Here is a 24,599-nt window from a genome sequence, read left to right as displayed (position 1 = left end):
GGATCTGGAATGTGGTATGCATGACTTCATCCCCCCCCCCGCGGCTCAAACCCTCATACCCTCGTCAAGTTACTATGTATGTATGCAAATTAGAATTGAGTAGGTCCGCAAACCCCCAACAGCAGCTTATGCTTGCTTAACGTCCTTTCCCCCCTCCTCTCCGACTCGTACTACTTTCATGCTGCGTATCGTAGCATCGCATCCGGATATATGAGGGTTTAAACCACCACCATGCGATTCATGCCCAGATTACTCCGTTGATGCGGAGGATTTCGCGGAGAATTTTATCAATGCGCAGATCCTTATTCGAACCTCGATGTCTACCAAGCCTGGTACTAAAATATGGAGGGGGGGCGGTACGGAGATAGACCCCAAGAGACAACCGAGTCAGGTCACAAGATGGTGGTTTCGAATGAAGTACTGTACTGTGCTGTGCTGTGCTGTGGGTGGCATTTGCAGGTAAGACCTGCAGCAGTTCGCCAGGCCAGGGGGCTGGCGCATAGATTCGAATTGGGACTGGGTGGGCATGGCTAGATGCATCATGCGCGTAAGAGATTAACTAGTTGATATCTCTCCTCTTCGTTTGTTTGCGGGTAAAACTGGTTCTTCTGGGGCATTGAGACATGTTACGCAGACTCTGTGCAGCCTTAAACACCTTAATTCAACGGTAAGTGACCCATGGAGAGGATGGAAAGGACAATCTCAATATGCAGGCGTTCAACTACCGGACGAGTATGTATGTACACTTTCACCAGAAACACCCACACAGATTAGAGAAATTAGAGAGATAAGGAAGTAAGAGATAATCCGACTCGGGGCATCCTTTGAATGCACCTTCGAAAAATCAGGCGAAGCCTATGAGCGAAGGAAGCTGGTCAAATAGCTGCCGTTCCAGAGGATACCGTCCTCAAGGTCGGATTTAGGAAGTAAAGAAAGGGTTGCTTCAGAATGGGTATAAGTCATATCAACGGGGTGGACCGCAATGCTCGATGCTTAGGCTGAACAGAAGAAGAAAAACATATAGAAAATGATGATGAGAACGACGTGGATGATAGTGGCTGGAACGGAAATGCAAACGGGAAATGAAAGAGCGCGACAGTTGTGATAGTGGCCGAGATCACAACAAATGCAGATTTCGCTAGAGCAAAAGTCTTGCTCAATGCAAATTTAAATCCCCCGGGACGCAGCGTAGCCGGACCTGGACTAGGGCATTGCAGCCCGGCCGTCGAGGGCCAAAGGGCCCGAATCATTCAACGGCGTCAGAGGGTTCTCGTCCGACGACTCGGAGCGCACGGGCGTTTCAGCACGCAATTGGGCCGGGCGATTTTGGGCGGACGAGGGTGACTGGGTCAACGACTGCCAGCCGGGAACTTCATTATTAGCATTGGACGGCACAGAATCAGGATTCGATGTAGGCGCCGGCGGCTGGGAGGAATTGTCATCCGACGCATCTAGCTCTTGGAGCCGCATATTCTCGATATTGGCGGCCAGTCCTGCCTCGACAGGGAGTCGAGTCTCGGGTTGACGCTCATCACCAGAGGTCCGCGAGGGTTGTGTAATAGCGTTGGGGTCCGGTTGGGGGGTATGTGTCTCCGACCGGGCGGGTTCCAGGGCGCCGGGCTTATCTTCCGCAGAAGCGGATTTTGATTCCTCTTGCTCCTCAAAGTCGTTGGTATCGTCGACCTCCGCACTTAAATCGGTGTAGGCACGGCAGTTGGGGCATTGGAACATGGGGTAGTCGGGCGTATGGATCAGGCGGCTGACACATTTGTAGTGCCAGACGTGGGCACACGCCGCCATGAACAGGCACTGGTAAGGGCGCTTCGAGATTTGTTAGCGACGGTAATGCCAGGTGAAGACGCTGAAAACTTACTAGAACAGATCCTAGGCAAATGGAGCATTCCCGGCATCCAGAATACTCTGCGGTATCCCCCTTTCCAAGATTTTTGATAAGATTTTCGGTGTTTTTGCTATTCTCCGTTAGCTTCATTCACATCGCGTTGGTCACTCTAGGAATCTTCGCATACTTGAATTCATTGGGCTGCTGCTGCCAGGACCGGTTGCATTCGATCCGTATGCGGACGCAGCGAAAGATCATTTCCTCGCCACCGCGGAAATCAATGCCTAACTGCACAATATCTCCATCTTTGATAGTATAGAGTCGGGAGGCGATATTCGGCTGGCTCAGTCGCATGTGGTTGAGAAAGGTGCCCGACGAACTACCGACATCCTTAACATGCCACTGTCCGTTCAGATACATGAACTCGCAATGTTTGCGACTCACGACCTTTGATTTGAACCCGACAGGGGCATCGGAAGGCTCTGTGGGGTTGGCCACGGGCGTGCCATCCCGCTCGGAGTATCGCCCAACACGGATAACACAACTATCGGATGGCAATGTGCGAGAAATCGGGATGAAAGGCAATGAAGGGCGGCTGCTAGCGTGCGAGTCTTGGTGAGGAAAGAAACGGATGGTGGCTTTTTGTTTCGGTCGCGGGGACGAAGTACACGGGCTTTCGGACACGACTGGATCTGGGCTCTCAAGGGCGCCGGGCTGAATGTTCCCTGCGCTCGACACGTCCCCGTGGGGCCTCGCCTCGACAGCTTGTGATGAACCTCGGGGTCGCGCCATTATTTCTTGCGTCTGATTCCCAGCGGTCGTCTCGTTGCGAAGAGGGGTGTTGGACGATTCTGTAGGGGATGGCTGGGAGCGCAAGTCGAGTTCGAGGCCACGGTAGCTGGGGGAAAAAACCGAGCTATAGCGGGCGAACGTGGACTGATGTTCACTTTCGGGACATGGGGCCCGGTTGGTTGTCCCCACCGTCGAGATTGAAGATTCGGGTCCGGTGGAGGCGGCTGAAAACCAAGAAACTCGACTACCGAGAGTATGACGACGCGAAACCCGCTGGCTGTTGGTGGACGAGGAGGAAGAGGAGGCGACACTGGGTTGTTGTGGCTGTTGAGGTGGAAGTGGAGGTGGAGGTGGAGGGGAAGGGGAAGAAAAATGAAGTTGAGTGTAGGCACGCAGTTGACTAAGGCGACGGAGAGGACGTAGACGAGAGTCGGAGGAGGGAGGAGAGGGAGAGGAGGGGAGGAGGTTGGAGGAGGGAGAGGCGGAGGCGGAAACGGAAACAGAAGACATGGGGGGTTTGGGGGGTTTGGGGGGTTAAGTTGACGTGGAACGGATTTCTAGTTGGTCGGGCTGGACTGCACTGGGTCCGGCGGGAGGACAGACAAGATAATGATCATTCAATCATTTAATCAGAGAGAGTATGGGTGTGAGTATGTGAGTATGTGTGTGTGCGTGGCCAGTGAGTGTATATATGTTTGTTCCAGAAAACAAAGAGAACAACAGCAGCAACAATGGCGACGAACAAGAGATCCTCCCGATCGATCCCTGAATCTTGGTTGTCCCTCGTCCCTGACTCCCTCGCTGATGGATGGAGTAGGCAAAACTGGATCTCGTGCGATCAGCGCGACAGCCCTAAATTGGGATCTTCTGCGCCAGTCAGTGGTTCCGATCGGTTCGGTGAGTAAGTTAATGCGCTTCTCGAAGACGAGATCTATGCTCCAATGCGACACGCAGGAGAGCGCGAGGGAAGGGAAGGAGGAGAGAGAAAGCGCGCGCGCGACAGAGAGAGGAAGAGAGAAGGAGGGAGGAGGGAGAAGGAGAGAAGAAAAAGCCAGGAGGGCGTGAACAGACAAGGAGAAGAACAAGAACAAAACCAGAACCGGGCAATACTGAATGATCGATTAAATGATTGAATGAAACTGGAATGCCGGAAAGAGATGGCCACCATGCGAGTCAAATGGTAAGATCGACTGCCAGTGGGGCGAGTGGAATGTATGGACTATGGACTATGGGCTATGGGCTAATGTGTACGGGCGCAGAGAGGCAGGGAGAAGAAGACAACGACGACGACGACGATGATGAAGAAGAAGAAGAAGACGAAGAGCGAAGAACCTGATGAAGATTCATCGCACCATTTTTATCAGTTTCACCCCCTCTCTTCATCCCGTCCTAGAAGACCCATGGAACTTAGTCCCTACTTCGTACACTGCTCTAATTTCGCTGTTCTTCACCAAATCCAGCCCAATAACTACTCGCTACATTTGCTCGGAGCATTTCCCTTGGACGCGTCAATGGATACCTTAGTTCCTGCACATCCAGCAAGAGATCCACTGATTGAATCCTCAAACATTGCCCAACGGAGGATTTCCATGGGTTCCGTCTCTTTGGGTGTAAACCACTGAATATGAAAGCATGTCTTGGCCCTTACCGCCACAGCTCGCTTCATTCCTACCAGGCACGGATGCGGCAAGCCACGCAGGAAGAGCTATGAGTTATCAGTGGAGTTTGTGAGGTGATAGACGTCTGATTACAGCAGTGGCCCAGAATCTCAGGCTGGATTAGCTTTGCGGGGAAGGAACTGAGCGCTAGTTACCTGCCTCTGCTTGTTCGCCTCTCGGTCCGGTCACGGGCGCGGCCCTCCATGTGATGCAGCCATCGGCCGGGATCATCTCACGTGGAAGCGCAGCACACGCCTGTCCATTGGCGATCATCGAGGGTCGCGCGGGGGGTGGACTGGCATTCCTCTGGCTGGTGCTGGGAGACATCCCTAGTGGGGTTGATTACCCTGAAGCGTGGACAGAACGTCAACTAGATAGATATGACAAACCGGCAGGGCTTGGTCGGTTGATCACGTCGACAGCTGCGTCCCGTCTATCTTGATGAGACCCTCCAATAGTTCAGACTTTTTTAGGCATGGAATAAACAATGCAATGCGAGACATATATGAGTGCGCGCCCCGCTAATATGAGAGCAAGCGTCTCGGCTGCAACCACCCGAACAATATATATTTGTGATGAAAAGGGGGGGGGGGGGGGAGGACACCAGCTGGGTCATTCACCATCTGTCTGGTGATCGATCATATTGCAACCCTTCGGGTGAACTCAAGTTGTTGTTTAGAACTTCACCGTCTAAACATTGTGTAGAATAGGTTTCACCGCAACTCAGACTAGTTGAGCTGGTCGACCGCGGAGAATGTCAACCCAAGACCAGTGGCGCAATTGGCCCTGGGTACTGGGTAGTAGTGATCATGGAGTGAACCGTTAGCTTCCGAGGTGGAACCGGGGCAAAGCTGCCCCCATGATAACGAAGGAATCGGTGAAGGACGAGGAGGGTTCGATTGGTTCGCTTGAAGGAAGAGGACGTTTTCGCCGCGTATGGAATTGGTAGAGACTTTTGACTATCAGTTAGTGAACCATAAGAGTCATAATAAGTGTGATTTTGAATTGAGTTGCGATTGAAAGATCAACCCAGCAAGAAGCGGTGGGGGAAGGAAGAAAGAAGAGATGACGAGGTGACAATGACGATGACGATGGATAGGGAGAGATAAACAATAGTTAGACACTGCTATAACAGAGTCACGAAGTAATACGTAATTCGATTTCCGTAGAAGTTGGGGAATCTGGGACCAGGAACCTAGGATCATCTGGTCAATTGGATGTCCAAGGATAGCGCAGCCATCGCAGGTGTTTTGTTCCTGATAAAGATTGCAATATCAGTAGGTTAGGTACTGAGTAATGCTGGTAGACTGATTGTAAAGATCTCCGACCGGTGGAGCTTTCTCAGGCTGGCAGATGAGATGATGGAGTGCGCACGCTCTTGCCTGCTTACTTGCCTGCTTACTTGCCTGCTTGCTTTGCTAGCTTCCTCCCAACCTCCACTATCGTAATGTCACCATTCACCAACTAAACTACCTACTGCTACAACCACTGCTGCTGCTGCTGCTGCTGCTGCTGCTTGTGCTGCTCAGTGACTTTACTTACCCGCTACTGCGAGCTGCCGTCTCTTTCTTTCTCTTCTCCAGTGCTTCTTCTTCTTCTTCTTTTTCTTCCTCCTCCTCTCTTTCCCTTCCCCATTCCCCAATCTCTCTCTCTCCCTCCCCCCCAATCCCTACTCCCCCCAATCCCCCCCCATTTCTCTCCCTCCTCCCCCCATCTCCCTCTTCTCCTCGTTCATTGTATCCGATCTTCTCTCTCATCCACTTGTCCGATCGAACCACCTTCCCATGTCAGGATTAAAGTGACTGCTGGAATAAAGGGAACATAGGGACAGGGACAAAGAAACTTGGACCCTCCTGCTCTCGCATCAACCTCCCATCCGCCGCCTCGTCTACTTAAAAGCGGTGCTCACTAACCGAACCATCCATCCTGCCGTCTCGCAATCTCCCAGCCGCTAGTATCAGCAGAGCCTCCCCCGCCCCCCGGCCCCTTCTTTGTTGTTCTATCGCCTATTCGATCTTTCCTCCTTCATCCCATCGATTCCAGATCGTTAATCTCTATTGCGAGCTATTCTTGCCTATACACGTTTACCGCCTTGTTCGTCCTTGATGCAATAAGGAAAGCAACAAGGAAACAAGAACAAGATCCAGACGAGTGGCTGCCCCCCAGTCTACGATCGCACTTAGGCGTCCTGTCGCCATCTGTCGTCCTTGAAGTCATTGCTTGCGGGGCCTCTTCCTGGTCCTGCGGGCTTCTACAACCGAAGACATGAGTGGAATTACGAGCGCTTGTTTGTCCTGTTTATCGACGGTGGACCGTTGGTGTCATATCTCGGCATGCCTCGGTCCGATCGGTGGTCGCTCTAGGGATGGGATTTACGAATCCACTTTGGCAGACAATGAACGCGAAGCAGTCTCTGACTTGCTGCAATTCCTCGATGCGGTAAGCCCCGTCCTCTCTCAGGCCGTGACCTATCTCTGGGGCATCGCTCACACATGCGCGACAGCAACAACGTCAAGAGATTGATTTCTTCAATGGCGAGCCTCTTCGGGCCTTGAGCACTCTGGTGTATTCCGACAATGTAGAACTTCAGCGAAGTGCAAGTTTGACCTTTGCTGAGGTCACAGAGCGAGGTACGTACGACGCGCATAGGATTGATTACGGCAATGGCTGACGGCTGAGTTACCCGGCCATAGATGTACGCGAAGTCGATCGGGACACTCTCGAGCCTATCCTTTTCTTACTGCAGAGCTCCGACATTGAAGTGCAACGGGCGGCCAGTGCAGCACTTGGAAACTTGGCTGTGAACGGTAGGGCCTTTCCCTTCCTCTACAATCGCCTTTGCTGATTGGGTCCAGCGGAGAACAAGGTGTCGATCGTCGCGTTGGGAGGTCTGGCTCCCCTAATACGGCAGATGATGTCCCCTAATGTCGAGGTCCAATGTAATGCCGTTGGTTGTATTACGAACCTGGCTACCCACGAGGATAACAAGGCGAAAATCGCCCGCTCCGGCGCATTGGGCCCATTGATCCGGCTGGCAAAATCCAAGGACATGCGAGTACAGCGTAATGCGACTGGCGCGCTGCTGAATATGACGCACTCGGGTCAGACACCTCACTACAACAGCGACAGCCCAACCTCGCTAACAGAATGCGCAGATGACAACCGACAACAACTCGTCAACGCAGGCGCCATTCCTGTTCTGGTCCAATTGCTATCCTCCTCCGATGTTGATGTACAATATTACTGCACTACTGCCTTGAGCAATATCGCCGTCGATTCGTCGAACCGCAAGCGACTAGCGCAGACCGAGTCTCGATTAGTCCAGTCGCTTGTGCATCTCATGGATTCCTCGACACCAAAGGTCCAATGTCAAGCTGCTCTGGCACTGCGCAATCTGGCTTCCGATGAAAAATACCAGCTTGAGATTGTGCGCGCGAAGGGACTTTCGCCGCTGTTGCGCCTCCTGCAATCCTCTTACCTGCCCCTGATCCTCTCCGCCGTCGCATGCATTCGCAACATCTCCATACACCCCCTCAACGAATCTCCCATCATCGACGCGGGATTCCTCAAACCTCTGGTCGATCTGCTCGGCTCGACTGACAACGAGGAGATACAATGTCACGCCATCTCGACCCTGCGGAATTTGGCGGCAAGCTCTGACCGTAACAAGGAGCTCGTTCTTCAGGCCGGAGCGGTTCAAAAGTGCAAGGACCTGGTTCTTCGCGTCCCTCTTAGCGTACAGTCCGAGATGACGGCTGCGATCGCTGTGCTGGCCCTCAGCGACGAATTGAAACCGCATCTTCTGAACCTCGGCGTCTTTGATGTTTTGATCCCTCTCACCGAGTCGGAGAGTATCGAAGTGCAAGGAAACAGTGCCGCAGCCCTGGGAAATCTCTCATCCAAAGGTATTTGAGCCGCTAGCCTACGGGCTTGTTAATGCTGAGTTCATGGACTAACGTGTGGTAGTGGGAGACTATTCGATTTTCGTGCGCGACTGGGCGGATCCTAACGGTGGCATTCACGGCTACCTTAGCCGGTTTCTCGCAAGCGGCGACCCGACATTCCAGCACATTGCTATTTGGACTTTGCTGCAACTTCTCGAATCTGATGACCAGAGATTGATTGGGTACATTGCCAAATCGGATGACATAGTCCAGATGGTCAAATCGATCTCTGATAAGAACATTGAATCCGACGAAGAAGATGCAGATGAGGGTGAAGGCGAGGTCATTGCGCTGGCACGGCGATGCCTCGAGTTTCTGGGGAGTGGTCACAAGCAGACCCTTGTAGAAGGCTAATCTAATTTCGTCTTTTCGAGCGCTGACGCCGGTTTGCGAAGCTCACTACTCCTGTTCCTTTTCTTACCTCGATAATCATTCGATTCTTCCCCGTGTCTTCTGTCTTACCTACTATACCTTGAGTGTCCCTGTTATGTGGATGTTTTGCTACAATGACCTATATTTGTCACAGGTGTTAAGCGAGCATATGATTCGGTGTCACTTATCTATTATTCTATCATGTCAGCGAGCATTAGGTGTGAGTGATGAGAAACTGATTTGTTTTCGTTGGGAGTGTGACCTACAGTTACTTCTAGGTCACATACGAGTCATCTGCGACTAACGCTGTATTTACTATGTACCTAAGAGCACATCTCGAGCCTATCATTTATCTATAGCTGATTTGCTTTTTTGCTTTTTTTTTTCTTCCATCATTTATCATTAGAGATATTGAAGCGATGATGTCATGTGCGCGAACACTCGCATCTTTCTGTGTTTGTTCCGTATGTCCATCCAACGCTGAACGGGGAAAGAGTTTCTCCCGTCCCGTCCGGAGCTCCGCCAAACTGAAAAAAGAAGTCAAGCTCTGCGGCTGTTCATCATTCCACACCTGCCGAACAACTGACAGCCTCACCTTCTTACGATACCATTCATTCTCCAGCTGCATCAGCTGCATCAGTTGCCTCTCGATCGGAATGGCGAGCACACTACCAACTTTGGCCATTCCAGGCCAGCGTCTGGCCCCTGTGAGCTCTTACGCCGCAGGACCCGGCACTCATGTGCAAAATGCGAACATCTACGCCTCCATCGCCGGACCCGTTCTCGTAAACCCCGCGAGCTCTAAAACCGCCAAGTCCACTCTGAGCGTCTCTCGCAGCCCCCTCCGCACAGCTGCTCCTGCTGCGCCTCAGTCCGCACCGAAGTCCACCGCTCCCGGCCCCTCCAAACTCCGGTACAACACTCTCCCGGCCGTTGACTCGATTGTGCTCGCCCGCGTGACGCGCGTGCAGAAGCGACAGGCCACAGTCTCCATCCTCGTCGTGCTCGACGAGTCAGCCAGCAACAAGGCGGGCCCGCCGCCGACCACGACGACGGCCCCCACCGGCGGTGCGTCGGACAACGACAACATCGAAGCGATCCTCTCCTCCGCCGCCAACCCGGAGAACCACAGCAACTCGGACGAGCTCCGGTTCCAGGCGCTGATTCGCAAGGAGGACGTCCGGGCCGTCGAGAAGGACCGCGTGGTCATGGACGAGATGTTCCGCGTGGGGGACATCGTGCGCGGCACCGTGATCTCTTTGGGCGACCAGAGCTTCTATTACCTGACGACGGCGCGCAACGACCTCGGCGTGGTGATGGCGCGCAGCGAGGCGGGCAATATGATGTTCCCTGTCAGTTGGAAGGAGATGCGGGATCCTGTCACGGGCGTGGCGGAGCTGAGGAAGGTCGCGCGGCCGTTTTGAGGCTCTTGCGTGAACCCTTTGCGCAATCTGATGATGATGATGATGATTATGATAATGATGAATCTGATGGGTGGATGGGCGGATGGTTGGGCTGGGATTTGTGACGCACAGGTGGCTAGGGGACGCTCTGCTTGGCTGAGTCCTGAGCTTTCCGGTTGAAGCAAGCCCTTCTCTCTGTCCGCATTTCCGCTTGTCTTGTCTTGCCCCAGGATTGGACCCATGAATGATTTCGCCTGAAGCCAACCCAACCCCTCCCGAGGTTTCGGCTACCGCCTGCAGTACAGCGGTGGGCTGGTCTTAGCTGGAGATGGAATGCCTGGAACGGTGGAATCCCTTTTGTTTCGCGTGAGCCTGGCTTGGGGCTGGTTGTATGACTTGGATAGGAAACTTTTTTTGAGAAGGGAGCTTCTAGTTTCAGACAGAACCACCTTATTCCTGCTGGCATGCGGACTCCGTGTCCGGTCCGGACTTGCAGAACGTGCTGCGGTTTGCGCCGTCTCAAGCTTGTTACACGACATCGGTACCGTTGCGACTGATGTCTAAGGGACTTCGGATGTTGATACTGACACTCTCGAGCGGCGGCCAGGATGGGCAAGAAGCCACACGACTGTACATAGGGCAGTGCACCTTGCACCAAGCGACTCCCCTCAGGGAATGTCAACACATGGTGGATCCGAGGATTCTTGCATTAGGATTGAGTCTAGAATAGAGTATACCTGAATCAATCTATGTATTAGCCACTCTTCCTGTTCGCGGAATATGAATACTACTTGTAGATCATCAATTCAATATTCTAATGCTTGCGGATTCACGCTCAAGTTGATCATGGTTTCAGTATACAATTCTGCTTCTTTGGACTACCAAGTTAAACAACATCGCCTGCCACTTGAACTCCAGAGACCAATGCGCTTGTTGATAAGCACATATCACCAGCATATAAGACTTGCCAGGGTAGCAATCTCCCACTACCTAGTTACTATATCCTGAGCCCCCTTGGCCACCAGTCACACTAGAACCCAAGAAATCCACACACACCAAGTTCGTACCAACCCAGCATAATAATGCTACATACTAATCATTCATAACCTTAGTCTACTAAAAATCCCAACCCCCCCAAGAAAATCAGGCACCAAACCATCACCGAAACTCTCATTTCTACAGAAAGACTTTCTACATCCACACACACACACACACACAGGCACAAAGAAAACTCCTACTTCTTCAAAGTCTTCTGCTTCTCGGCATCGATCAGCTTGCGGCCCTGCACGACCAAGCCCTTCCGCCGGCGCACGGCGTCCATGTACCGCTTGGCGACGTTCTCGCGGTCGGCCAGCTCGCCCAGGTCCTCGAGCTCCTCCTCGGTGGCGGGCACCCAGAAGGGGTCCTCGTCGAGGGCCTCGTACCCGGCGAAGATCAGCTGCGGCTGGGCGGCGCCCGACGTGCGCTTGCGGATCTCGTCCGCGAACCCGAAGGACTCGGCCACGGGCAGCAGGGCCAGGATCGTGAAGAACGGCGTCCCCTCCTTCATCGTCTCGGAGAGGATGCGGCCCCGTCGGCGGGTGATGACGCCGTAGACGCGGCCGAGGACTTCGGCTATCCGGGGGGATTAGTTTTGTGGTTGAGGGGGGGTTTTTTTTTGGTGGGGGAGGGGGTTTAGGTAGGGTTTAGAAAGGGAGAGGGGGCGGATAACGTACTCGACGCTTGGATCTCACAACTGTACATTGCAAGCATGATGCGCGGACTCCAGTCCAGGAAGCCCTGGGAGATACTCTCGCGGACGAGGCGGATGGCTTCACCCGTCAGCCGGCCGAGGTCCAGGTCTTCGCCGTTGGTGGAGTTTGCGGAGAGTTCTTCCAGGAAGACGGCGACGCCTTGCATGGGCTCCTGGCAGAGCGGTCCTTGGCCGGTCGCGAGCTGGAAGGCGTACGCGATCTTGTCGTTGAAGTCGCGGACGATCAGAGCGTCGCGGCTGTTGGTGGTGTCTGCGTTGACGGTGGGTTGTTGTTTGGGGTCGTCGAGGAGGCTTTTCTTGAATGTTAGTCAAGTGAATTAATTACAAGGGTCAGAGTTGGTGGGTGTGAGAATAGCGTGCTGCTGGCTGCTGGACTTACAATTTCTCGCAGGTGTTCACGGTTGTAGCATCTACCAGGATGTTAGGGCCGACTCGTCGGGGCCCAAAGGCTGTGATCCGGTCGACCACGTTCTTCCACAGCTCTTTGTCCTCCTTGACCTCTTCGTCGAAGATCTTGTTGAGCTCGGCGCGGAATTCCTGCAGCGACAGTAGAGTCGCCTCGCGGGCTTCCTCGGTGGTGGCTTCGCTGGTTTCCACGGGCTGGGTGCTCTCCGCTGCACCTTCGGCGTCGCTGCCGCCGGAGTTGTTCTCCGCAGCGGTTCGTTTCTGGGTTTGCAGTCGCTTGATGGTCCCCACGTGCTTGGAAAAGAACTCCGTCACAGCCGAAGGCAGGGGCACCACACGCAGTCGCATGGTCAGTTGCTTCGAGGGCGACACGGCCAGGATGCCACCGCGGCCGAGCTCGGGGTTCTTGGGTGCGGCCATCTCCGGGGCGCTGATGATCGTCTCGCGGTAGGGCACGATGGTCTGACCGGTTTGAATGTCACACTTGGCGAAACGCTCGCGCAGATCCTTCAAGCAACGCTCTAAGTGCAGTTCACCAGCCGTCAGAATCACATGCTCACCGCTATCGAGGACCTCGTATTGCGCGCAAGGGTCACTTTGCTCGAGGAGTCGCAGGCCGGTGACCATCTTGCTCAAGTCGGCCGGGTTCACAGGCTCCAGGGCAACGCGGACGATTGGAGGAGTGTTCAACGAAACACCCGCCAGGTTGATGCTGCCCTCGAGTTGCGAGCAGAGCGTTCCCGTCTTCAGAACGTGGCCAGCAAGACCCCCTATACCGAAGACAACACCCGCAGGCACGGACTGGAGGGGCTCCAGACTCCGGCCCATCAGCAGATACAGATCGGTGACTGTAACTTTCTGGGGCTCGGGGCTGGCATGCGGGTTCTCCGGGTTGAATTTGGGAGCGATCACATACACGGAGTCTCCCACGGAGAGCGTACCCGAGTAGAGACGTGCGAATCCGATCAAATGCTCGGGGTCCTCTTTCTCCTCGGGCTCAGCTGGCGCATCGTCAAGATAGGTTCGCTCGAGGGCCGACGTCACGCGAGAGAAATCGTCTTGCTGCTGACCGCCAGCTTCCGCCTGCATTTTGGCAATCTCCTCTCTCTTCTTGCGGGCAATCTCCCGCGCTTCATCCGCGGACATGGTGGTACCAGAGCGCTTCTTGCTCGATGAGAGCTCACTCTCCGGGATGGCGACCATCTTACTAACGTAGGCCACAACTGGCTCGTTCGGCTCCGTCTTGAAGCTGATCATTGCATCCTTCACCTTCTGGTCGATAAAGTCTGCTCCCGGGGAGTCTGCAATCAAGGCCGGTAGACGGGTTGCTTGAGCCGCGGGCGGACTGGGAAGGTATTCAATGACAGAGACTAGGACAGCGGTCGAAAGAGGCAGCCACATCGAGAACAAGGTGGTCATGATATTCTTAGGGTCGCGGGAGCGTAGGATGTAAGGGGGGATGTTGATGTTCAGAGACTTGGTGATCTTCTCCAACAAGGCCGGGTCGCTGTTGACGGTCAGTAAACGAACGATGGGCCATGTGCGGGTTACATCTCTTACCCCCGCCCTGAACCTCCGCCAGTCGTCGCTTCGTATGCTGCCCAGATACTGTCCAGCACAAGTTGCACGAACATCGGCTTGAGAGCGCGGCCCTTCAGATGCTTCTGCCCAAGGACTCGCTTGGTCTTGGGGTCCAGATAATAGTCTCCCCAGAGGACCTTCTCTAGAATCTCACGCTTGATGCCGAGCTTCTTCTCGTAGATCACAGCAAACTGTCGAACTGTGAAGGCCCAGCCATCGACTGCACTGCAGAAGATGACGTTGTTCTTCTCTGGCGCAAAGTAAAGATCCTCGTCGTCCTTCTCCTCATACTCAGCCGTTTGCTCATCGTCGTGATCTTGCTTCTTGTTGAGGCGCTCTTCCATGCGTTCCCGCCACTGCAGGTCTTCTTCCATGCGCTCACCCTGGTAGAAACTTCCGATAACCGCATTGACCTGCTCCAGCAGCTTGCTCATGTGCAAGTAGGCTTCGCCCGGGCTCATCTTCAACTCCGTCACCAGTCGGTCAATCTTGTTGATCACCAGAATAGGCTTCAGCTGCTCCACCCAGGCTTGACGCAGCACGGTGACCGTCTGACTGCAGACGCCTTCGACGGCATCGACCAGAACGACGGCGCCGTCGCACAGGCGCGAGGCAGTCGACACTTCGCTGCTGAAGTCAATGTGTCCCGGAGAATCGATCAGGTTGATCAGATACTCCTTGGGCTCGGGGGCGGCGTCGAGCGCGGGACGGCGCATCATGGAGAAGAACAGAGAGATGGCCGACGACTCCATGGTGATACCCCGGAGCTGCTCATCTGGACGAGAGTCCAGGTAGCGGATCTTGCCCGCCAACTTGGGAGAGATGATACCATTGGTGGCAATCAGACTATCCGTCAAGGATGTTTTACCATGATCCTGGACGATATCAACGTGTAAGTCTCGAGGTCCCTTGCGGCCACAGGATCAGATTTTTCTTTTTAAGGTTGCTACATACAACGTGGGCGAGAATGCAGATCTGAATGTGAATGTTAGCGTTGTTCTGGCTGTGTTGTGACAAAGAAACATGAGCGCGCAAGGAAGTCCGACGTCATGTCATGCGAGGTGGGATGATGGAGGGGTAAACTGAGATTGAACGTACATTCCGGATATCATTGGGCTTCCGTTGGAGACGAACGAGGTCATCCACATTGACAACAGGCATCTTGAAGACGGATTGGTGCTGTCACACAGCTCCCACGGTTTTCAAGAGTGAGGTTCGATTGAATGAACGAACGGCTGGGTTGGTTTTTTGGTTCCGCCGTTCGCTGCGGAATCCTAGGGGGAAAAATTATCTCGGGATTTTTGGTCCTGCGTCAGATTCCTGACTCTCTTTTCCACCCCGCAAACTGGAGTCAAATAGATTAGAACAAACTGATCGATAAGATTGCGCTTGGGATTTTTTAATAGAAGGATAAATAGGATGTTGTTGGATTCCACGCACTTCCTGATTATTAATTGCTTCGGGGTTGGCAGTAAGTACTCTACAACTACGGGCCCGCCACTGCACTTGTCAACTATACCACCAAGGTGTGGCTATGACGGTTTCTCTTCATGCAGCATAATAGAGCATTTAGTCTGAGATCTAGGGTATCATGGATTGGGCTATGTTCACGAGTCAAAATTTATCATTATGACTCATTGTCAAACGAAAGCTTGATCTTCTTCTTCTGTTTCGCCTTTCGCACGCCCGACGAGTCTTTCTTCTTGGTGTCTTCGCTCTCTGCGGCTGGGGCGTCTTCGCCGATGACCTTGGCTTGTTTCCTTTTTCGTGGCCCACCAATCTCGGCGATGTTCTGCTTGGAGGACGATGTCTCCGCCCCAGTGTCTGATTTACTACCCTCCCCGGGCTGGCCTGCGGACTTGTTCTCGTCCTTAAGGTCCTTGTCGGTTTGATCATCAGCCTTAGCGGGTTTGTCCCCTCGTACAAGAGCTTCATATTCCTCTTTGGAGATGATGTCGTTGCTCTCTTCGTCCACGTAGGTAGGCCCATCGTCGTCGTGTTCCTCGCGCGGCTTCCGTGGCCGGGCAACGGGTCTCTCAAGGCGACCCGAATTGTCCCCGTATTGATTCCTAAGTCTCTGTAGGAAAGCCGGCTCCTTGGCCTCTGCGACATGTTACTTTGAGTCCTGGATGCTCCTGGGGTCGAACGTACCGTAGGCGAGGTCTTTTGACTTGAAGGACATAATTGGGACCAGTCAGAAATATAGTCTGTTAGCTATGCACGAGTGAGTGTAGTGAGTCTATCCACAGGTACAGATATAAGATTTGGAACTGTTATCGTAGCAGTTCAGGACGCGGCCGCAATAGCGCTTCACAGCAAAGGTGTGGGGAACCTCTTTAAGTCCTAGTGTCGCGTCCACTGCTGTGACGTAGAATGTCACACTATCACTCCCTCTTCTCGTAAAATTCGACTTCAATGCTGTGTACTTTCTCTTTCTTTGGCAAGAATTGTGATAGAGAGCCAAGGTAGCCAGAAGGCAATACTTTGTTTGTTCAGGTTGAAGGTCCAACCGTCGAAAGGAAGGAGCTTGAGTGGTAACTAACCGCCAAGCAATCGTCAGCGATCAGGCTTGCGGTGCGGCTAATCCAGATCGGGCGAGGTCGAAAAGTCCAAAGGAGCCCGCAAGCTGCACCTTCAACCAACAACCTCCCCATCAACCATCACATTCACACAAACATGCTGTGCGCAAGTAAGTCTCTGGATCTTACGCGTCTGTGTAGCTTTGGTGCTAACGAAAAACTGCCAATAGTCTCAGGAGAGGCACCACAAGTGCCCGTCGTCTCGCCCAAGAGCGGTACGTTGCAACCTCTCGCGTGCGCATCAATGCGACCTACTCGTATCTGACGTCTCAGCAGGCAGTGTCTTCGAGAAGCGACTCATCGAGGCGTACATTGCCGAGAACGGCAAGGATCCCGTCAATGGGGAGGAGCTTGCCGCAGACGAACTCATCGAAGTCAAGTCCCAGCGCGTTGTCCGGCCTAGACCTCCCACCCTCACCTCGATCCCCTCATTGCTCAGCGTCTTCCAGGAGGAGTGGGATGCCCTGGCTCTTGAGACCTACACGCTACGACAAACTCTGGCACAGACCCGGCAGGAATTGAGCGCGGCGCTCTACCAGCACGATGCCGCCGTTCGGGTGATTGCTCGGTTGACGAAAGAAAGGGACGAAGCCCGCGATGCACTATCTAAGGTTACTGTCAGTGCCAAGGGCGCTGGCGAGGCTATGCAGGTGGATTCGACCGGTCTGCCCGAAACAGTCCTCGCTCGCGTGGAAAGTACACAGGCTGCGTAAGTCTTCCGTGCCATGACCAACTGGCAGGAGCCCGCTGCTGACTCGCTTGCAAACAGGCTCTCCAAGACCCGTCGCAAGCGTCCCATCCCCGAGGGCTGGGCTACGAGTGAAGCGATCTCCGCCTTCAAGCCTACCCAAACCTCCGAGACTCTCCAGCCCGGCGCAAAGACGTTGTCTGTCAACTCGTCCGGAGAGTTGGCTATCGTCGGCGGCGCAGACGGTACCGCCAGTGTGTACTCCGTGTCTCAGAAACAGGTTGTTCAAGCCTTGCCAGCGAGTGGACCCATTACTAGTGCTGCGTGGGCTGGTGAGAAGGCTATCATTGCTTCGTCTACGGGCTCTGTCAAAGTTTTCGAGAATGGAGCCGAGATCGCGAACTTCAACTCTCACGCTGGAGCCGCAACGGCTGTGGCTGTACATGCCACTGGCGACATCGTCGCTTCTGTTGGTGCCGACAAGAGCTACGTGCTGTATGACTTGACGACGAACTCCGTCATCACCCAGATCTTTAGCGATGCTTGTAAGCAGCCCTTTGGAAATCCCTTACTGTGCGGAATCCGACTAACGCTCGATGCTTGATCTAGCCCTCCTTTCCATTCACTTTCACCCTGATGGCCACCTCCTTGCTGCTGGTGGTCAGGATGGCCAAATCAAGATTTTCGATGTCAAGACCGGTGCTGCCGCCGCGAGCTTTGCCATGTCCGCCCCTGTCAAGGGTCTCTTCTTCTCCGAGAATGGTACTTTCTTGGCTGCCGTGGCTGAGAGCTCCACCACTGTGTCTATCTGGGATCTTCGCAACGGTCAAGAGGTCAAGGTGATCGAGACAGGCAGCCAGGTTGATTCCATCAACTGGGACTACACCGGACAATTCCTGCTCACGGCCGGACCCAGCGGGTTGACGGTGAACCAGTACTCCAAGGCGGCCAAATCGTGGTCGGAGTCCCTGCGGAGCGCCGTACCCGCGGTGGCAGCGGTCTGGGGCTCTGCTGCTCAGAGCATTGTGGCGCTGAATACCGAGGGAGGTGTGACGGAGCTTACCGCACAGTAATTCTGTTTGATACCTGGTGAAATTGGATCGAAAATCAACAATGATTATCCTGTAATTCTAGCTGGCTGTGGTTTCATTTGATTATTCGTGAATGGCGTCTCTGCTTGGATTCTCTTTTTCTTTCATGTTTTGTTTTTTTCCCCATCCCACTGAGCCAGACCATGAACCGGATCATTAGATTTCAACGAAACAGGATAAACAGAAAGAAAGAAGTGTTGATGGTGTTGATGGTGCCTGATTACGTGTAGAAACAAAACCGAGTTGTCACCTATATTTGGCCAGTTGTTGGTGGAGCGGGCAAACTCCCGGCTGAAAGAGGTCATCGGCAGCGTCACCGGTTACATACAGTAAGTAAATGTAAGTTACTGTACAGAACTCAACTTAACTATCCAACCCTTGATTAATCTGATTAATCACCACCACGGTTCAACCACTTGTTGGCTGCACGGAGGGAAAGAAACCCAAGGGAGCCGGTATGCCGGGACCCAGCCAAAATTAGGATTACTACCATTGAAATGAACCTCTTAACCTCTCTCCGTCCTTCACCTCCACTGCCTACTAAGCAACATTATGGCCTCCACCGTCTACCGCCGGCAATGAGGCCTAAACTCCGCCTCGGCCTTTCTTTGATAAACAACCTCCCTCTCTTCTCTCAACATTTCTCTCCCCTCTCCCCTCTCTTCCTTTCTCCCGTTCCCCTCACTTGGGGCTACATCTGCCGTTTACTTTTTAATCGGATGCCCAGCATGAGTGACGATTCAGGTGTTCAATTTGTGACTTCTCGGCCAAGGAAGGTTGGTAGTTTCCTTCTCTCCCCGCTAGTCCGCTCATTTTGCCGCATGCCCTCAATCCTTCCCCTCAGGCGGGGTACACCCATCGTCTAATCGTCGATGACTTGAACTGACCTTCTATGCAGCGACCGCATCATGAAATAGCAAGAGCTACACCTCCACAATTTCCCGGCGGCGAATCTTCATCATCCAGAACGCTTCCTCCGCCCTCGCCACCACGACGGCGGTATCCCGGAGATGGCTTTGACTTCCGTCGGCCCATTTCATCGGCGACCCCCAACGCAGAAGATGTCATCGACTTGACCTTGGACTCAGATCCTCCCGAGCCCAACGCAACTCAAGATGTTCGGAATACCCACCAAGATCACTCTACACAAACCTCACAATCGAGGGTCCCGGAAGTGGTGGATCTGGAAGAAGACTATGAAGACTTAACTCAAGATGAACCTCCCAGCAGCCCGGAGGTACAGTTTATTGCTGCTACCGCTCGGCCGTCACGACCTCCTCCACCCTCGACGATTCCAGAATGGGCACCGCAGTTATTTAGAATTTTCAACATGTCACAGAGCAGGTTTCCCGCACGACATCGAGTCTTGCGGCCGCAAGATGTAGACGTTTCATATATCGGAGAGCATCCAGCGGGCGCTATTGATCTGACGTTCAATTTCGACATGAGAAGACCTGACATGAGAAGACCTGAAAGACCCCCAGCGAACGCTTACAAGCCGCCGAGCCCGCCACCGGATGGATTCACAAGGACGCTCGAAGAGGATGATGTTGTGGTATGCCCCAACTGCGACGGGGAGCTGGGCGTTGGCGACGAGATTAGGCAGCAAATATGGGTAGCAAAGCAATGTGGACATGTACGCAACCTTCGTCTTTCACTTAGACCATTGCAAGGCCACTGCTAACGTGCACAGGTATATTGTGGCCGTTGTGCCCATCACCGCTCCAAGGCCAAATCAAAAAAGTCGTCCGCCACGAAGCCATTTTCTGTCTGTCAGGTGCCGGAGTGTGGCAAGCCGGTTAGCTCACACAAAGCCATGCTTCAAATCTACCTCTAGCCCATTGTCCATCTTTCTGCATTTACAGGATTTGGGAGTCATGGGAACAGGTTTGAAATTGGTTGCATGTTGCTGGCGTTAAACTGCGAGGCTTCTTTCACATTCTCATATGACTACGTTGCATCAGGATACCCCATTTTCTTTTCATTTTTAATGCTCATTCCCCCCTTCCGGTTTGGTCGAAGGGATACACCATGTTTCTTGTCGATATCGATCTTAGGCATTCTGGTCCGGGTACGATATGCATTGGCCTTGCATATACATGTGGATAATAATATTGTTCCAACATACTTTGATGACGCTTCTCCAACATAGCACATACCCGTAGAACAATTCATAAAGCAATTTGTACATATGATACATATCCGATTCCAAGACAGAACCACGTTGGGGGATCCCCCCGCGGGAGAGGGAATGCAGACGCATGAAAAGAGCTAGCCCATAATGAATAAACCAAAGAAAAGAGTTTCCAAATTGTAACACCACTGCAGTAACCATATACCCCACTTTCCACTTACACCGACTTGAAGCCGCCGTGGAAAGGGTCCCAGATACCTCTAACACTCTCGTTAAGACTCGTAATAGGCTTCTTGGTGCGCTTCGTCTTCTCGCCGCTGGCCGCCTTCAGCAGATTCGCCTTGTTGAAGATCTGCTCGGGCTCGAGGTTGCGGACACAGATCGCCTTCTCGCGGCCGTTGATGTAGTGTCCCTTGATGACGGGGTGCTTGTGTGGCCGGGGCGATACTCGGATCTCGATCTGGGGGTTGGCTTTGGCGAAAGAGGGGAGGTGGTGCTTGAGGAAGGAACTGTGTAGGGGTTGGAAACCGTCAGTCTATACCGCTCAAGTCACCCGAGACTGGGTACTTGGGAAGAGACATACACCATGCCGCGAGAGCTACCAGCCCAGTCGCAGTAGTGGAAGTCCAGCTGCTTGCATTGTAGGATAAAGGCTCCGACACCGTTCTGAACAAGCGCGTTAGTCCAATTCTTGAGGATACATCAGGGACCCAAAGCAAGAAATAGAGCATACTCTGGCGGTCGTCACCGTCCGAATCCCTTGGACAGGCATGGTGCTGTATATGTCTCTGTTGTCTTAGTTTGCTGGTCGAAACGACTTCCCACACTTCTATCTCCAGACACTCTGGTCGGGGACTTTTCAGCGGCGCGGCGCACCCGAGAATCTCCGCCCATCATTGGCCAGGGCGGTAAACTCGGCTACCGCGACTAGGCGGTTCTCGACCGGTGCCAAGACCACTCAACCTGGTACTAGCGGGAGCCCGTGGAAAGACGGGACGACAACGACGACGACGCGAAACTCGCTTCCAACACTACTTCCCCGGCGAGCTTCAACACTTATCTCATCTCATCTCACCTCACCCACAGAAGGTCGAGATTCAAAGAAGAGGGAATTTCAAATCCTTCAACCACACCTGACATAATCCCAGCCATTTGGATGCTTTTCGCCAGGCAATAATAGACTAGAGAATTCTCCCGCATCCGAAACCTCTTGTGACCTGACAAGGGCGCAACATGACGGACAAGCTCCCCCCTCCGCTTCTGGCGCTGTTCCAGCCTCGCCCGCCCCTCCGCTATGTCACGCCTATCAACCGGGCCCCCGAAGACTGCAAGAAGAGTTCTATCGGCGGGATTGCGCAATTCCTGCCTGATCTGAAGCAGTATGAAGAGGAGGTCCCCTACAATGCCACAGAGAGCTGGATTCAGCGCAAGTTGCGACAGAAGGTGGAGAAGAAGGAAAACATGGAGAAGCAAGTCACAGAAGGGCTCGAAGAATGTATGCATCTTTCTCCTTATTTACCTCTCGATGTTTTGTGAACCGCCAGTTTTGCTGATATCCTTTTGCGCGCCACAGATGATCCGTCGAATGACCAACAAGCTCGTGGAGACCCGTTCAGGACCCTTTTCGTTGCCAGACTGAGCTACGATGTCAAGGAGTCGGACTTGGAGCGGGAGTTCGGCCGCTTTGGCCCGATTGAGAGAGTATGGTCACCAGAGACTCCCGGTCGCGGTTTATAGGATTAGCCAAACTGACCATCAGTAGATTCGCATCGTCAAGGACACTGTAACACCAAAGGGTTCGAAGAAAGCGCATAGAGGATATGCTTTCATCGTGTATGAGCGCGAAAAGGACATGAAAGGTATTGCTACAGATCTAGTCGCCGATTACCCCCGGATGACTACTCCCGGTGTAATGATCTCCCGTGCTACTTGATTGCTAACCTAGTGTTTTTTTCTTGACGAATTTTCAGCGGCCTACAAAGAGACAGATGGTATTCGCATCAAGGATCGCCGGGTTCTGGTAGATGTTGAGCGTGGTCGGACTGTCAAGGGCTGGAAACCCCGTCGCTTTGGCGGTGGTCTTGGAGGACGAGGTTACACCAAAGCTCTGCCTTCTCGGCCCATTGGACCTGGATCTTTCAACGCCCCTTCAGGCCCCGGTGGCTTTGGAGGTGGTTTCCGAGGTGGGTTTGGCGGTGGCAGAGGCGGCCGGGGAGGCTTCCGTAACGATCGTGGCTTCGGTCCTCGCGGTGGTGTCGGATACCAAGGAGGCCGTAATGGCTTCGGCGGACAAGCTCCCCCCAATGCTCCCTCGGGTCCCGGAGGTGGACGCAGTGGTGGCTTTGGTGGCCCCGGTGGCCCCGGTGGCCCCGGTGGAGGTGGCAGGTTTGGTGGTCGTGAAGACCGGGGAGGCACTGGTAGCAACCGTGAACCCATCAGACCCCGGGACAGTTTCGGTGATCGCGACCGCCGAGACCGGGATCGTGACCGTGAGGGTGGTGACCGCTACAGAGACCGTGATCGGGACAGTCATCGTGGTAGCTACCGCGACCGTGACCGTGACCGCGAGCGCGAGCGCGATAGATATGGAAGCCGTGGCGATGACTACGGGCGCAAGAGATACCACGAGGACGACTCGTACGACGACCCCCGCGCCAAGAGAAGGTACTGAAATGCTTTGGCGGCGGGCTTCTTCATTTTAGTATCCAATGACCGTTTGGTGGTGGGTATTTCTGATTGCTCTCCTTTCTCGTCCTCCCGCGTCGACAAGGGTAAGGCCAGCCGATACCGTCTCAGATCATGAGAGCTTGGGCGTCCATGAGCCAGTCAGACAACCTACTAGGCAGTTCCCTACGAGTGTCGAACGTCACAACATCTTCCCATAACATCTGTCAGGAGGTATTCCCAGCAGCGCCAGCAGACGTCTCATTCACATCAAGTCGATCGATGTCTACTCCCGCATCAGACGCTTCGCAAATTCCTATTCATGCTCGTCATACTCAGCTCCCTTCTCTTTCTCTCTCGTGTCTTCATTAACATTCATGTCCTTTGTGCTTTATGTTGTTCCTGGGCTTTACTACGGCCGTTGCTCTCTCATTGTGGGGTAAGTATGTACGTTAGATATTCAACATTTTCTTCAGGCGGAATCGTGGTTGGGTCGGGACTTGGGACGTTCAGGTAAGAAGATCAGGTAGGGTTCTCCATCAGCAATGACCGATACCAGGGATCTTCTCACAGAGGTAAAAATTAAGGTAATGATTCGTTAGTTGCGTCAGGGTATGGTGGATAGTAGCAATAGGTTTTCGCCATCAAAATTGTTTATTGTAGTATTCTTGCGTGTAGGTCCGGGGAGCCATGGTGGGAGGATTTGAAAGGTCTAGACCCTAAGATCAGGCTGGCTACTGGCCGCGGGCAGAATAATTTACTTCCTCATTTGGCTTAAGTTCGGCCCGTTGGAATTGAAGGCACTGCGCAGTGTGTCTGTCCTCCTCGTGCGCCGTCACCAAACCAACCTTGACCGCTCTAATCCGATACTCCATGATGCACTTAATTTCTATTCTTCAGTCTCTATACACGGGCGGGGAGGGGTAATTGAATAAGTATCATAAATAAAGGAATGAAACTTTTCTAGATGAGAAAAACAGAAACAAAAAAAAAAAAAGGTGTATATGAAAGAGACCCGCCCCGCAGACCTTTGGAAAAGAAAAAAACATGATAAATCTTGGGAGTTGTTCATTGCTTTTTTTTGTGTCTGGTGTTGTCATCACAACATTTCTTGTTTCTTTACTCCTCCATGCCATCCCCATCCTTCTCCAACAGCTCGACCTCATTCGTACTCCGGGTCCAGTGCGCCTTCAAGGCGACCCGGAACTCCGACGAGACGACGCCGAACATCTTGAGCAGCGTCGTCTGCCGCGAGTCCAGCACCTCGCCGGCCCGGCACACGGGGTACCCCTCCTGGTCGTCGGTCAGCTCCAGCATGACCTTGCCCTTGACGAGGCGGGTGGGCACGCCCAGCTTGCGGAGCTCGGGCTCGATCGTGTGGCTGACAGGCTCGTCCTCCGAGGCCGGGATCTCCCCGGCCCGCGAGTACACCAGCCCGTTGGGGATGGTGAAGGCGCGCGTGCTGACCGTGCCCGCGCGAGCGTAGTCCAGGGGGCGGAAGCCGTCAAAGTAGTCCGTTACCGAGGCCGGGTCGCGCGAGGTGAACAGGAGGCCGACGGCGCCCGTCAGCGTCGGCGCCAGCTTGTGCAGGTTCTCCGCGGCTTCGTTCTCGGGCGTGTGGCCCAGCGCGACGGCCATGACTTTGGTTTTGCCGAAGAAGAGTCTGTTCCGACGGGTGTTAGTTGAGGGGGGGGG

General features: G+C 53.6%; 10 protein-coding genes across 10 annotated transcripts; 5 read left to right on the top strand and 5 right to left on the bottom strand.

The window, feature by feature from the left end:
* Positions 1-997: 997 nt before the first annotated feature.
* On the bottom strand, positions 998-3,431 carry BO86DRAFT_83619 (FHA domain protein). Its single transcript, XM_025677723.1, has 3 exons — positions 2,028-3,431; positions 1,874-1,970; positions 998-1,821 (listed from the first exon to the last, which is right to left on the bottom strand). Exons 1-3 carry the CDS (start codon positions 3,140-3,142, stop codon positions 1,204-1,206), a joined length of 1,830 nt encoding a protein of 609 aa, XP_025528059.1. The 5' UTR covers positions 3,143-3,431; the 3' UTR covers positions 998-1,203.
* A 2,890-nt stretch (positions 3,432-6,321) lies between these two features.
* vac8 (protein anchor VAC8) lies at positions 6,322-8,772 on the top strand. Its single transcript, XM_025677722.1, has 6 exons — positions 6,322-6,729; positions 6,794-6,920; positions 6,984-7,097; positions 7,146-7,391; positions 7,446-8,195; positions 8,257-8,772. The coding sequence occupies exons 1-6, from the start codon at positions 6,556-6,558 to the stop codon at positions 8,586-8,588; spliced, it is 1,743 nt and encodes a 580-aa protein (XP_025528058.1). The 5' UTR covers positions 6,322-6,555; the 3' UTR covers positions 8,589-8,772.
* A 338-nt stretch (positions 8,773-9,110) lies between these two features.
* Positions 9,111-10,088, top strand: BO86DRAFT_83576 (exosome non-catalytic core subunit CSL4). The gene has a single exon (XM_025677721.1). It carries the CDS (start codon positions 9,263-9,265, stop codon positions 10,028-10,030), a length of 768 nt encoding a protein of 255 aa, XP_025528057.1. The 5' UTR covers positions 9,111-9,262; the 3' UTR covers positions 10,031-10,088.
* A 786-nt stretch (positions 10,089-10,874) lies between these two features.
* BO86DRAFT_388897 (GTPase RIA1) lies at positions 10,875-14,747 on the bottom strand. The gene is made up of 4 exons (XM_025671981.1): positions 13,728-14,747; positions 12,142-13,674; positions 11,725-12,053; positions 10,875-11,623 (listed from the first exon to the last, which is right to left on the bottom strand). The coding sequence occupies exons 1-4, from the start codon at positions 14,498-14,500 to the stop codon at positions 11,244-11,246; spliced, it is 3,015 nt and encodes a 1,004-aa protein (XP_025528056.1). The 5' UTR covers positions 14,501-14,747; the 3' UTR covers positions 10,875-11,243.
* A 575-nt stretch (positions 14,748-15,322) lies between these two features.
* On the bottom strand, positions 15,323-16,261 carry BO86DRAFT_337918 (DUF4604 domain-containing protein). The gene is made up of 2 exons (XM_025668971.1): positions 15,900-16,261; positions 15,323-15,851 (listed from the first exon to the last, which is right to left on the bottom strand). The coding sequence occupies exons 1-2, from the start codon at positions 15,928-15,930 to the stop codon at positions 15,376-15,378; spliced, it is 507 nt and encodes a 168-aa protein (XP_025528055.1). The 5' UTR covers positions 15,931-16,261; the 3' UTR covers positions 15,323-15,375.
* On the top strand, positions 16,172-18,306 carry BO86DRAFT_455934 (pre-mRNA-processing factor 19 family protein). Its single transcript, XM_025677141.1, has 5 exons — positions 16,172-16,437; positions 16,498-16,542; positions 16,604-17,036; positions 17,097-17,560; positions 17,625-18,306. Exons 1-5 carry the CDS (start codon positions 16,425-16,427, stop codon positions 18,086-18,088), a joined length of 1,419 nt encoding a protein of 472 aa, XP_025528054.1. The 5' UTR covers positions 16,172-16,424; the 3' UTR covers positions 18,089-18,306.
* A 214-nt stretch (positions 18,307-18,520) lies between these two features.
* BO86DRAFT_388894 (putative RING finger domain protein) lies at positions 18,521-20,249 on the top strand. Its single transcript, XM_025671980.1, has 3 exons — positions 18,521-18,882; positions 19,005-19,742; positions 19,800-20,249. Exons 1-3 carry the CDS (start codon positions 18,604-18,606, stop codon positions 19,941-19,943), a joined length of 1,161 nt encoding a protein of 386 aa, XP_025528053.1. The 5' UTR covers positions 18,521-18,603; the 3' UTR covers positions 19,944-20,249.
* Positions 20,130-21,079, bottom strand: BO86DRAFT_361330 (mitochondrial 54S ribosomal protein mL43). The gene is made up of 3 exons (XM_025669857.1): positions 20,974-21,079; positions 20,824-20,906; positions 20,130-20,749 (listed from the first exon to the last, which is right to left on the bottom strand). The coding sequence occupies exons 1-3, from the start codon at positions 21,010-21,012 to the stop codon at positions 20,458-20,460; spliced, it is 414 nt and encodes a 137-aa protein (XP_025528052.1). The 5' UTR covers positions 21,013-21,079; the 3' UTR covers positions 20,130-20,457.
* A 394-nt stretch (positions 21,080-21,473) lies between these two features.
* BO86DRAFT_399113 (U1 small nuclear ribonucleoprotein 70 kDa) lies at positions 21,474-22,911 on the top strand (the record flags this gene model as incomplete). Its single annotated transcript, XM_025673604.1, has 4 exons — positions 21,474-21,735; positions 21,814-21,941; positions 22,003-22,147; positions 22,211-22,911. The coding sequence occupies 4 exons, from the start codon at positions 21,474-21,476 to the stop codon at positions 22,909-22,911; spliced, it is 1,236 nt and encodes a 411-aa protein (XP_025528051.1).
* A 1,112-nt stretch (positions 22,912-24,023) lies between these two features.
* BO86DRAFT_312021 (ribosome assembly factor MRT4) lies at positions 24,024-24,572 on the bottom strand (the record flags this gene model as incomplete). Its single annotated transcript, XM_025667935.1, has 1 exon — positions 24,024-24,572. A coding segment is annotated over one exon (549 nt), but the record flags the coding sequence as incomplete, so codon positions are not given.
* Between the last annotated feature and the right edge of the window lie 27 nt (positions 24,573-24,599).

The sequence above is a fragment of the Aspergillus japonicus genome (assembly GCF_003184785.1).
Source record: "Aspergillus japonicus CBS 114.51 unplaced genomic scaffold BO86scaffold_21, whole genome shotgun sequence".
In the NCBI taxonomy this organism is placed as follows: domain Eukaryota; kingdom Fungi; phylum Ascomycota; class Eurotiomycetes; order Eurotiales; family Aspergillaceae; genus Aspergillus; species Aspergillus japonicus.
This window is presented reverse-complemented; position numbering and strand designations above follow the sequence as displayed.